Genomic DNA, 13,791 nt, shown 5'->3' with positions numbered 1-13,791 from the left:
CCCTCGAAGAGAGCAGTAATCAATTTCAGATCATTTACAGTAGTCATTTCCTTTCCATTTCCTTTTACTTTTCTATTGCATTACTAGTGTATTACAGACTTCAATTTTTTTTTCTTTTGCTTAACATCCTCTTTTCTGTCAAGATTTAAAATTTATATCTTGCATCACAACTTGTACATGTATCATAAGTTAGACATCATCTTGCTCTCAAATAAGTAATCACCCTCTGCCTTAAATCAACATCCTATGAATGATTTTAAAGGGAGAAAGGGAGGAGGGTTTTAAGTTCTAAACAAAAAGTTCCAACATCAATTATGCTGATGCTCGTTACAGATATAAATTAACTTAAAAGTGATTACAAGCCAGGCCAAGTGAAACCAAAACCAAAAGCAAATTATCGACCAGATCAACTCTACTAGAACTACAGATGTTGGAAAATGACAAATAGCAATCAAATTATCCTTTACTACATATCTCCTTTCCTTTGGTGCAAAATATGGGATCATTACAAAAGCAGAACTGGGAAGCAAGGAATGTCCTCAAGATATTTCTATTATTTCGAGGGAACCCCTAATTCAGAAACCTTCATTATCCGTTTGTCCAGTGTAATTCTCTGCTGCTTTAGAAGTGAAGTCATAGAAGCAATCTAGAGAGATAAGGGGGAACTTTCGTTAAGAATCAATCATGATCTAACCAAACAAGAAGCCTGAAAACATTTGATGAATTATGAGCACAATGCTCAACTTGCCTCTGCTCGAATTTTCAAAGCCTCCCTACCAGGGATCTCTCGCAGCATATCCATCAAATCTAGGTAAAAAAACGTAATAATGAAGCAGTGCACAGGATAGAAGAAGCTCAACAGTGAGGAAAAAGAGAAAAGAATTTTGAAATTAGGTTTAACATTAATATGGGACCCAATTTGGATCACCCATGCACCACTCTGTATCGTATTAGGAGCTCCTGCTTTACAATCTTACATTTTCTTATGTCAAAAGTACGTCTGTACCTTTCACAAACTTTTAAATATAACAAATATGGCCCATGGGTCATATTATGGCTCTTCTTATCCCTTCATTTATTTTATATCTTCCTCTCTTCTTTTCACAGTTTTAAGACAACCAGGCTGAAACAGGACCATTTCAACTCTTAACCCACAAAATTCAGAACCCGCTCAACATTGCATCAGTCAGAAAACCAAAAACTCCAAAACTTTCAAGCTTGTTAGACCTGGGGTACTCTTCACAGCCAACAAAGCAGCCCCTAAAACCTGCTTCCACTCTTTTTGAACCCCAAACTCCAGACCTTTTGTTGCACCGTTGAAAAACACTAGACCCATACATTTTTCAAGTATTTCCCATTGCTCAACCCCCTGCACCCTCCAATTTGAGAGTTTTTTTTTTTTTTATTTCTTTTGCATTATTTCCACTGCAAAACTTGCAAAATCCATAACTAGCCTTGTAATCAACAAACCATAAAATCTAAAGCCTTTTATTACCCAGACAATATTGGTCACAACAAAACCTAATCTCTCAATAATGGCACCAACCTACATAAGCAAAATCATACTGATCACCTTTATAAACTACACCACAGCACCACAGCACTAATTACAGCCAAGATAAAGAAAGCCCAAAGAATAGGCAAGATCTGATAGTCATACCACCTCATTAACAATAAAACAAATTAGAGGGAGGGGGGGGGTGTTGTGGAGGAAGAGAGTCAATGCAAACCTGCAGCTTGAGCCTCAACCCCACAAACTGACTTCACACAGTGTTGGATTTGCCTTCCAGCATGCCTACAGATATTACTTGGAATAATCAGATGCAAGGAAGAAACAATTGCCATAGACTTATTTAACTGAAAACAGCTTCTACTTAAGGCCAGTATAGCCGCGTAGCATTTCTTCTTCAGCAAGTGCTGCCCTTTCAAGCAGTTTTTTGCTCTCTTTCTTCATTAGATCAACAGAAAGGCCTAACTCCTTTACGTTCTTCTCAGCTCTAACAAACCGTGCCTGCATATATATTTTAAGGAAGGAAAATGTAAAAGAAAATATCAAAAGGATGGAATAGTACAATCCAGAATATTGAAAGACATGAAACTTGGGAACTGGTATCTTAGGGCTCGTTTCAACAGTTAGAATATCTCATAATTTAGAGAGAAAAAGTTAAATAAAAATATTATAAAGTTAAAAAATTGTTTGAATATTAATTTTTAATATTATTTTGTTTTGAAATTTGAAAAAATTGTATTTTTTTTGTGTTTTGTCTGGGAGTTTGGTAAAGTTGTAATGATTAGGTAATGATTAGATGAAAAAGTTGAAGATTTGAAATTGAAAAGTGTTTAGTGTTTGAGTGATGTTTAGGAATTAAATATCTGAGAATATTTTAGAATAGCCCTAGTTTCAGTTCTAAAGCAAGTCGCAATTGCCAATAAAACTGGATAGATACAGAAACAACTTTTCTATCATATTCATAGGTCAAGGAGGCATCCCTGGAAATAAACAAGAAGGATACCTCCTCACTTTGTAGACGACCCAATGTATGACGAAACAAAAACTTTCTCGGGCCTGCAAACAAGAAAACTCCACGTAAGAATCAGTTCAAGTGGGACTTATGAGGCAACACTAGTGGATGATGGGAATTTGAAGTACACGAGAGATATGCCTAGATCAGTCAAGATATTCATTATTGAAGACAAGATACAAGGAATAAGAAATTATCTCTTTAATACATATGAGAAAAAATCTGCATAACAACAGCACAAGAATAAGAGATTATCTTATTTCCCACTGTACCAGTACTCGCATCAATACAGTCAAAGGCCTCTTTTTTTGTTTTGAAAAAGTGGAATATAACTAAGGCAGGAGCACTTTGGATGCACTCAGGGGCATAAAACCAATCCTACCCACCAAAACCATGTATCAAGTAATCCAGGGGAACTCCTAGGACATAATCAAATCCATTATGTCTGAGTCTACAGCTCATTCCAAGCCAATCCTTTGATCACTAGGCTGTGCCTAATCGGTAAAGGCCTCTTTTATTAGTCGTATTAGAAGAGGAAAGAATACATATCACTTCTATTTGTGTATGAGTTATTCCTAAGAGCACTCTCATTGGATTAGGCATCCTAGCTCAAAGTAAAAAATTTGCCTAATAGAGCATCAAAAACACCTGCGTTGGATTAGGCAAGTCTAAATAAATTTGACTTTGAGCTACAGTGATTCGGCTCCTCAGGTCATATATGACCTGTTACCGTAGCTTGGTCATATGTTTTTTTATTTTTTCATTTCACGCTACAACAGTCAGAAGTCTCTTCCCTATAGCTTTTCTCCTTCCCCCTTCCCTTCCCAACGAGACTTTATCTTTTCTCTCCGTTTCTCTTCGTTTCTCTCTTCCATTTCCTGGTTTTGCCCCTCGGTTCCCGTCATCTAGAGATCTGACGCTGATTAATGGGTACATGTATTGGCTCGGCCTTGGGGTGTACCATTCCGGGGTGTACCTTGTGTGTATTGGCTCGGCCTTGGGGTTTATTTTAACTCTGAGTTTAGCTTTTTTTTGCACTGACCGGATTTGTCGGTTTGAACTTGTGTTTGTGTGTGGAAAATTTGTGGGTTTTTTTCGTTTCTGCAACTGTCTCTGTTTGTTAGGAGGCTGGACTTTTGGTTTATTATATGTTTTCGTATAGAATCGTTATTTCATTTTTGTAATAAATCCGGAAAAGGGCATTCGGATCTCTCTATTTTTTCTTTTGAGTTTTCTCGTATCTGTTTCTCCCTTTGTCTTCCACCCATTTTATGGCTTCACAAGTCTTCGAATATCTTTTTCCCATGTTAGTTTGATTAGATCTGCGTATGATCGTTGCTTTTGTTGCTGTGGATCTGAGGCTCACTTTTTTGGTTTTAGACTTTGGATTGGTTTATTGACATCGCATTGCTGTGGCTTTCGGATAAATGTTTGATTAGAAATTTTCTTTCGTTGCTTGGAATTTAATGGCTACCATCGACTTCTTATTGTGAAATTAAGTTTAGTTTGTATAACATCAATCTGAGTGTGATGGGTACTGCATTTTAGCTTTGTGGATGGTCTGAATGAACTTTTTTTAAGAATATAGATATAAGAGATTTACTATGGTAAGATTGAGAATGAGAATGCTATTTTTTTCACTTTATTGATTTAAGTATCCAGCATGCATATGAGATACTATGGATGAGTGATTGAAGTATCCAGCAGACATCTGTTTATGCATGTCTGTACAAGTGTGAAGGAATTAGGGGCATACATGAAGCAAAACATCAAAGGCTATTCACATGTTTCCAGCATTTAATTTATGTTTGTAATGCTTTGAGCTTTAACTTATAAAAGCAGATACCTGCTAATTATTAGAATCACAATGTATGTGCCTGTGGTCCGGGGAAAATTAAGGAAGATGCTTAGATAGAGAAATAAGTTGTTTAAATTCCAGCTAGCTTAGATAGGAAAATCTTATGGATATTCCTTTTGTTGAGGGTTCCTTTACATGGTCTAACAATCATGCTTGGTCAAGATTGGATAGATTTCTTATATCCCCCTTTTGGGAGATGCATTTTCCAGATGTATACCAAAAAAGACTACCATGGACATGTTCAGATCACTTTTCTATATTGTTGAATTGCAGAGGTGTCCAAGGGGGACAAAGGTACTTTAAATTCGAGAACATGTGGTTAAAAGCTTATGGGTTTGTGGAGTTGATTAGACAATGGTGGAGTTCATACCAGATACAGGGCACTCCGAGCCTTATTTTGGCAAGCTCTGAAGAAGGACTTGAAGTTTTGGAATGAACAGGTATTTGGCAATGTGAAATTGCAGAAGAAGACATTATTACAAGAGTTACAAGGTTTGGAGGATGTAGAAGTAGAGACTATTCATTTGAGGGAGAACACCTCCAAAAGCCAAGTCATCTCAAAACTAGAAAGGGTGACTCTAATGGAGGAGATTTCTTGGAGGCAAAAATCAAGGGCCTTGTGACTAAGGGAGGGGGATAAATGTACAAAAAATTTTCATCGGGTAGCCAACTCACATAGGAGGAGCCTGACCATGGATGGCCTTGTTTCCTCAGACCAATTAGTGACCAAGGATCACATTGCTGGACATTTCGAAGAGTTGCTTTCTGAACCATTTCATTGGAGGCCTAGATTAGACGGTCTATCTTTTGAGGCAATTGATTAGACAAGTATGGTTTGGCTTGAGAGACCTTTTGAAGAGGAAGAGGTACAACAAGTAGTTAGAAAAATGAATAGAGACAAAGCTCTAGGCCCCGATGGTTTTACTATGGCATTTTTTCAGACTTGTTGGGATAGAATGTCATGAAGGTTTTTAATTAATTTTTCACTTTTGGCAAGTTCGAGAAGAGTTTGAATTCTACATTCATTGCACTTGTCCCCCCCCCCCCCTCGAATTACCCAAGGTGCACTTGCATGAAACACCTTACCAAGGGCTTGTGCACCCCCAGCATTAGTCGGGACACTGTTCCTGGACACCAGATGCCAATCAAAAAAAAAAACTTGTTCCCAGAAAGGTTGGTGCAATGGAGGTGAAGGATTTCCGTCCTATTAGTCTTATGAGCAGTATGTACAAGATAATTTCAAAAGTTCTTGCTAATAAGATGAGCTTAGTCATGGATAGAATCATTTCTAAGTCTCAAAATACATTTGTAAAGGGAAGACAAATATTGGATTCAGTCCTCATCGCTAACGAATGCTTGGACAGCAGGATTAAGTCAGGAGTTCCAGGTATTTTGTGTAAATTAGATATGGAGAAGGCTTATGATCATGTTAATTGGGAATTCCTATTTTATTTGCTCATGAGATGTAGTTTTGGGGAGAGATGGAGGTTGTGGATGAGGCATTGTATGTCCATGGTTCGATTCTCGGTTTTGGAGAATGGTAACCCCATGAGATTCTTCAACAATACGCGGGGGTTGCGAAAGGCGATCCATTATAACCCCTCTTATTTGTTATTGTCATAAAGGCTCTTAGCAGAATGTTGTCGGCTTGAGTTGCGGGTGGTTTTTCTCAGGTTACTTGGTTGGGGATACTAACCATGGCTCTACCACTATTTCGCATATTTTGTTTGTAGATGATACACTATTATTTTGTGAGGCAGTTGAAGGTCATATCCAATCTTTGAGGGCTATCTTGCTTTGCTTTGAAGCAATCTCCGATTTAAAACTAAATCTTTCTAAATCTGAGTTGGTTGCTGTGGGTAACATTCGCAACATAAGGGGTTTGGCAAGCCTATTGGGTTGTGTGGTTTCTTCGCTACCTATGAAATATCTTGGCCTCCCACTGGGAACATCATTCAAAGCCAAGATTATTTGGGACGAGGTGATAGAGAAGATAGAGCGAAGGCTAGCTAGGAGGAAAAGGTTGTATTTGGCTAAAGGGGGTCAGATTACCTTAATAAAGAGCACACTTTCAAACCTTCCCACATATTTCTTATCATTATTTCCTCTCCCAGCTAGTGTTGCCTTACGGATTGAGAAACTTCAACGAGATTTTTTGTGGAGTGGACTCAGCAAGGAGTTTAAGTTTCATTTAGTTGGTTGGGACAAATTGTGCTCTCCAATGAGGGGTGGCGGATTGGGGGTTGGCAATTTGAGGGTCTTCAACAAGGCTCATTTAGGAAAATGGTTGTGGAGATATAATTATGAGATGCAAGCATTATGGAAGGTGGTAATTAATACTAAGTATGGGAGTGTTGGGGGGGGGGGGGGTGAAACTAGGGGGGCATATAGAGTGGGGTTATGGAAACACATCTGGAAACGCTAGGCTGAGTATGGGGGATGACAATAGAATCAGTTTTTGGCATGATGTTTGGGTTGGAGATACGGCTCTTAAGAATGCTTATCCCTCTATTTTCAAAATTGCACAGAAACAGGATGCTTTGGTGGCAGATTTGAGGGAAATTACTGATAGCTCAGAGAAGTGGAATGTCAGTTTCATTAGGGAGGCACATGATTGGGAGGTTGGTGTCTTTGTTGAATTCTTTAATTTGTTATACACCATTGGAACTCATGATACAATGGTGGATAAGCTTGTTTGGTCTCTCTCTATTAAAGGAAAATTTTCTATACGCTCTTTCTATGAGGTTCTCACTGCTCAAGCTAGTAATCACTTTCCTTGGAAGAGCATTTGGAGGAGTAAAGCACCTCTGAAGGCTGCTTTTTTTGTTTGGACTGCATCCTTAGGGAAGATCCTGACTATTGACAACCTAAGGAAACGTGCATTTATCCTTATTGATTGGTACTGCATGTGCAAAAATAGTGGCAAAACAGTGGATCATTTACTTCTACATTGTGAGTTTGCAAGAGCCTTGTGGAATTACTTTTTCAGCAAAATGGGATTAGCATGGGTTATGCTGGGGAGGGTGGTTGACCTACTAGCTAGTTGGAGAGGGATCAAGGGGATACCCCAGATTGCAGTTGTGTGGAAGATGGCTCCCATTTGTCTACTTTGGTGCATTTGGAAGGAAATGAATGACCGAAATTTTGAAGATCAAGAGCACTCTTTGGAAGAGTTTAAAAGTTTTTTTCTGGAAGACTTTATTTATATGGGTCATTCTTATAGACTTTAATGGTCTCAACTTTCATGATTTCCTTGTATCCGTTTCTAGTTCCTAGCTAGGTGTAATCACATGTATACTTCCTATGTACTTGGGCTATGCCTACTTAAATATCAATAAAATATCTTCTTACTTATAAAAAAAAATAAAAAATTCAGCTAGCTCTGTTCTCAATCATTATGTCTTGTTCTGTTGTCCTCTATTTCCACTTGTCACTTTAACCTCGATATGCTTTAATAAAATGTTTTATACTTCTAGATGTTAGAGCAGTTTAACAAGGAACTCTCTCTTTCTGATAAAATCCCCTCGAGACACTTCCTGCATTTGAATTCACAGGAGGCTTGCAGAAAGATGCTGCCAACACTAAATGCCTTGGAATTTACTTTTGGGATTTCCTTCACTTGCTCTTTTTTTTTTTTTTTAAACCTAAACTCCCGGGGAGACTAGCATAGCAACCCACCACCATGGCCTCCCACTTAAATCGTAGTTTAATCCCAAGGAGAATCGAACCTGTGATATAGGGCTCATGCACACAAGTTCGCCCTTACCACTTGTGCTACCCATTGAATTACACATTGAATTAGGTCTATTTACACATTGATAGATTTTTTTTCATTTTTATGCAAATTTGTTTATACGTAATGTTTCTTAGCAGTTCTTAATAACCAGTTTTTTTTCACTTATAAAAAAAAATAACCAGTTTTTTTCTAATAAAGTGTATGAAATAACCCTACTGTATTAAGTGTAAAGAACGTATCAAGCTTATGCTGTGTTTGGATAATTCCAGGTTTGTTGAGAAGTATGGCACACATATTATAGTTGGAGTGAAAATGGGGAGCAAGGATTTAATATATGCGAAACAACAGTGTTCATCACCTCTCCAACCTGCTGATGTACAAAAGAATCTGAAGGATATGGCAGACAAGATGTTTGCAGATGGGAATGGACAGCATGGAATGAATTCAATTGGGAGGCAGAAGGTTTGAAGGATTTCTATCTGTGCACCACAAATTATGATCTTAACTGAATTAACTGAGGGAGTCTAATCTTGTACTGCAAAGCTATATTCGTGTTCATAATTGGATGGTTGCAGTGTAGCCTTTTCACTTTTATTCTTTAACACATTATGTTTGGTTGGTAATTAAGACATTTATATGGAATTTTAGGTGAGTTTAGTAAAAAAATTGTACTTGTTAGTGTTAAATGACCATTGAAAATATAATTGTTTAAACAATAATTTAATTATAATATGATTATTAATTAATATATGATCGGTCAAACTGCAAAATATGACAAAAATAAATTAGATAAAAAATAATAATAAAAATATTTAATTAATAGTATTTTATTATTATATAGAGAGTAAATGAATAATGCAATATGGGAATATGTTTTGAATGGAATGGGCAAAAAGCAAAACATGTGATATTAGCTAAAATTTGACTTTGCCTTTGCCTTTGTCTAATCCAATGAGGATGCTCTAAAGCCCTATTTGGATGTTGAGCTGACTTGAGTTATTTATGAATAGTAGTGAGTTGAGATAGTGGAATGAGTTTTGTGGAGCCCACCTAAGATGAGTTTAAATGTGTTTGGATGTTAAGATGAGTTTAGATGTATTTATGGAAAGTTGAAAAAGGTTGTGGGTCTCATATGTAAAGAGGTTTTAAGTTGAGTGATGTTTAGTGATTTGGGAGTTAAGTGTTTGGATGTTAGACTTAGCTAAAAATTAGACTAAACTGAGTTGATTTCAGTACATTCCAACATCCAAACGGGACCTAAGAAATACTGGGCGAAGTATTTTTTAAAAAATGACCTTAGAAGAGAAATTATGAAATCTTTTTGATTGATTCTATCCAGAGAACCTTTTTTTTATACAAGGGGTGGGGGGTTCGAATCTGGTTCTCTCATTTAGAGATCAGACCTTATGCCATCCGATCCAAACGACTTTGGCTTTCCGGAAAACTTTTTGATTCGATTAATGGGGGCAACAAACAAAAAAAAACTTATTTTAACAAAGAGAATGTATTAAAAAAAAGTATATAAATAATACGAAATAAATTAAGAAATAAACAAATAAACTAAGACAAACAGATTGGCACTAGGGTCTTCACTATCCTTTGATCTGGAAAATATCATATGGGCTATGGCCATCCTCCAACCAGAAACTAAGTTCATAGCAGTGTCGCAGACATGATAGACCATGAGCGCATGAGTGTGCCAGTTGCGCAGTCACCACCCATTGGAAAGCAACTTCCAAAATTTTTGCCCTGATCCCAAAAGTTAGCACAGACATGAACATGCTCATTCGCATTTTTAAGTTCTTTAAGTTCTACGTAAGCAGCCTCCCGCACGGAAAACGAATACAAATTCCACGGAAGTTTTGCAGTAGAAATATGGTTTGATGTAGAAGGAATACAATTCGATTGCTCATGAAAAGATTGGAAGTTTACACTAAAACGAAATGCAATCATATCACGATGTATGAGAATCAAACTAGTCATGGAAGATGGAAAGAGAAGTATTATAAGTAAAGAAGAGAGAAAATTGAGTAGAGTGGTAGCGTGGGATTATGCAGTACCTGGAACGAGAAGGAAAGCGGCGGATAGGGCAAACCCAACGGCCGCAGCCGGATGTTCCCTCACCATTATCAACTTACCTGAAATATATGATAGGGGCATCTACTTGATTAGGGGTTATAACGATAAGACTAGAAATGAACGCCAAAGAAAAAGAAGAAAACATCTAGATTTATGCGTATTTAGTGTGACCATTAATCTTTTGGAAGAAAGTATCTTCGTAGCGTCTGTACTGGAAAACCAAATCCCGGATGGAAAGGCCAAATTCCGAGACAGTAAGACGCACATCCTCTGCAATTGATGGTATTGATGATGCTTGCTGTTCATGTTTCTTTGGCTGCTCCGACGACGCCGTCTCTGCCATTCCGGTTTCTTTTGCTTTCTTTCTTTCTTCGTCTCTTATTATTTATCAGAAGAAAATTTCTTTGTGAGTAATGCAAGATCCATACAAAATTAGGAAAAGTTAACGTAATTTTATTTTTTTTATTAAAAAATTATATTTTAATTATTATTACTATTATTATCTATTTTACATTAAAATTAATTTTATAATCTGACATATTATATCAAATAACGTCAATTTATAAATTTATTTTTATTTTATTCTTTTATAGCTAAAATATTTTTTTTTCCCGTCTCTTAACCAATTTTTTTTCTTAAGTGAAACTATAAATTGAGGGGAAATGCTATATCTCCCGCTGGGAGCGGGAGCTCCCGCTGGAGATTAGTGTATTTTTTATGTGTTTTTTTTAAATAATTTTTTATATAGATTTTTTTAATAATTTTAAATATTTTTAAAAAATAAAAAAATTCAAAATATTATTAAAAAATACTTTCTTAATCACGAAGTAAAATAAAAAATCATAAAAAAATATTTTTTTATTTTACTTCTTGATTAAGAAAGTATATTTTAATGAATTTTTTTTACTTTCTAATTAAGGAAGTATTTTTAATGATGTTCTAAATTTATTTTATTTTTTAAAAAATATTTTTTATAATTTTTTATTTTACTTCATGATTAAGAAAGTATTTTTTAATATATATTTTTTTACTTTCTAATTAAGAAAATATTTTTTAAATGATGTTTTAAATTTATTTTATTTTTTTAAAATATTTTAAAATAATAAAAGATTTATATAAAAAATTACTTAAATAAAACACATATAAAATAACACTACACCCCCAGCGGGAGCCCCCAGCGGGGGCTGTAGCATCACCCTAAATTGAGCAAGTCACGTTAAAATTATAAACCTCTCTGTCATAACGTATATGTAGCATGTAATATTAAGATTCGTTTAGTTAACAAATGAGATAAAATTAAATAAAATTAAAAGTTAAATAAAATATTATTTTATTTAAAATTTAAAAATTTTGAATTGTTTATAAACAAGAATATAGATTTCTTAGTTTATAAGTTCCCTTTTATAAGATTTGTATATAGACACCACTCTAAACAAATCTCAAACATTTAAAGAATGTTTGAAAATAATTTTCATCTTATCTCATCTCATCTCATTTTTTCTTCAAATATTATTCAAATATAAACACTTTCAAACTAATCATTACAATTTTATTAAACTTATTATTACAACTTTCCCAAACTTTTAAAAAAAATAAAAAATAATTTAACTTTTTCAAATCTCAAAATAAAAATTTTATTATAACAATATTTTAATTTTATAATATTTTTTATTCAATTTTTTCTTTCTCTTTTCTCAAAAACCATTAAATATTTAACTCAAACTATCTCACTACTATTTACAAACCATTTTATTACTATTCCCATCTCATCTTATCTCCAAACATCGCTTAGTTTTATTCTAACAATATTTAAATTTTATAATATTTTTTATTTAACTTTTTTTCTCTCTTTTCCCAAAACTCAATAAATACATAGGGAGTGCCTAGGAGCCAGATTCCATCCAATCATAGTTTGACACATCTAAGTTTTAAGATATGTAAAATAAAATTGGTTCTAGGGAAAAAATCCCCCCCTTGGATTCCTGTGTTTCTCCCCTCCCCTTTGTATCCTCTTTCACCCATTTTTCTCTCTCTCTCCCCTCAAGGTTTGATTTTCGACCCTAATTCTCAGCCCCTCTCTCTCTCTCTCCTCAACAAACACGTTCACGTTCTCTCCCTCTCTCCTTCCATTCACTTCCCTCAACCTCATCACCCAAAATACAAAATATACTAAACTCAATTGAATCGAACGCACTTTGGTTGCATAGTTACTAACTTCTTGCTATTCAGCTCAGAAAACAACTGATACATACCGTTTAAAACATTAATTAAAGATATGCGAACTCAAGCAAAGAATTGAATCAAACGCAATTTGGTTTCATAAATGCAAGTTTCTTATTTTTTTTATTTTGAAGAAAGTTAAAATTGAAGATACCCATAAGCTTTAGTATCTAAAATGACGTTTTTGCGCTGATATTTGAGGAATTGAAGCCAACGTTCACATTCGAGATTTTAGAATGAAGAAATTATCAACCACTTTGGCTTGTTCATGTTCCTCAACAAACACGTTCATGTTCTAGAGTTTGGGTTTATTTTCTAATGCTTGGATTTGATGAACAACAGATGAATATTAATGTAAAAAGAAAGAAAACATAAGATATTTATTGGCCAAATACATATGGTCTCCACTTCTGAACAGAAGTCACAAGTGCCAAAAATTCTTTTTTATAAATAAAAAGGGATAGAACTCTACCTTTTAGGACCTTACTCATAAAGGCAATGGGCTAGTTGAACTGCATCAATGCTGTCGCTATATCCCTTCCACTTGCATCGCATTCAATGGTGAATTAGTGTGAGAAATATGGCAATCACAGCACTAGTGACTGGGCTATTGCTTGTTTTAACTCTTGAAATGCCTTCTCTGCTTCGGCAGTCCATGCAAAAGTTTTTTTTTCCAACAACTGAGTGAGTGGTGCAATAATAGATCCATAATGTTTGATGAATTTGCAATAGTAGCCAATGAGACCAAGAAAACTGAGAAATTTCACAGTGATGGGTGTTGGCCACTCTAACATGGCAGATACCTTGGAGGAATCTGCCTTAACTCCTTCAGGACTTATAACATGGCCTAAATACTAGATTTTTGAAACTCCAAACCTGCACTTCGAAAACTTGGCATACAGTTTATGTATTAGTAGAACTTGTAATACTTTTTCCAACTGAATCAAATGTTCCAACTGAATCAAATGGTCTGCCCATAACTTACTATACACTAGGATGTCATCAAAAAACACCAACACAAACCTTCTCAAAAAAGGAAGAAAAATCTCATTAGCCCCTGAAAAGTAGAGGGGGAATTTGTGAGGCTAACGGGCATCACTAGGAATTCATAATGACCATCATGTGTTCGAAAGGTTGTTTTGAAAATGTCATCAGGCACCACTCTAATCTGGTGATAACCAAATTGCAAATCTAACTTTGAAAACACCACCGAATCATGTAACTCATTTAATAATTCATCAATTACAGGTATAGGGAATTTATCCCTAATTGTCTGCTGGTTCAAGGCCCTATAGTCAACACATAGGTGCCATCCACCATTAGATTTCCTCACTAACAACACTGGGGAAGAAAAAGGGCTAGAGCTTGGTCTTATG

The 13,791-nt window shown here is 35.4% G+C and overlaps 1 protein-coding gene across 1 annotated transcript; it reads right to left on the bottom strand.

Moving 5' to 3' along the window:
• Positions 1-279: 279 nt before the first annotated feature.
• On the bottom strand, positions 280-10,621 carry LOC109003720 (RGS1-HXK1-interacting protein 1). Its single transcript, XM_018981994.2, has 7 exons — positions 10,367-10,621; positions 10,177-10,254; positions 2,514-2,566; positions 1,875-2,011; positions 1,731-1,795; positions 749-807; positions 280-646 (listed from the first exon to the last, which is right to left on the bottom strand). Exons 1-7 carry the CDS (start codon positions 10,536-10,538, stop codon positions 554-556), a joined length of 657 nt encoding a protein of 218 aa, XP_018837539.1. The 5' UTR covers positions 10,539-10,621; the 3' UTR covers positions 280-553.
• Between the last annotated feature and the right edge of the window lie 3,170 nt (positions 10,622-13,791).

This window comes from Juglans regia, chromosome 14 (genome assembly GCF_001411555.2).
Source record: "Juglans regia cultivar Chandler chromosome 14, Walnut 2.0, whole genome shotgun sequence".
NCBI classification, from domain to species: Eukaryota; Viridiplantae; Streptophyta; class Magnoliopsida; order Fagales; family Juglandaceae; genus Juglans; species Juglans regia.
This window is presented reverse-complemented; position numbering and strand designations above follow the sequence as displayed.

Coding starts and splice junctions, on each gene's coding strand:
- LOC109003720 (XM_018981994.2), bottom strand. CDS start 10,538: ATGGCAGAGACGGCGTCGTCGGAGCAGCCAAAGAAACATGAACAGCAA. Junction 2,012..2,513: donor GTCGTCTACAAAGTGAGGAG/GTATCCTTCTTG, acceptor ATATATATGCAG/GCACGGTTTGTTAGAGCTGA. Junction 647..748: donor CTTTGAAAATTCGAGCAGAG/GCAAGTTGAGCA, acceptor TTATCTCTCTAG/ATTGCTTCTATGACTTCACT.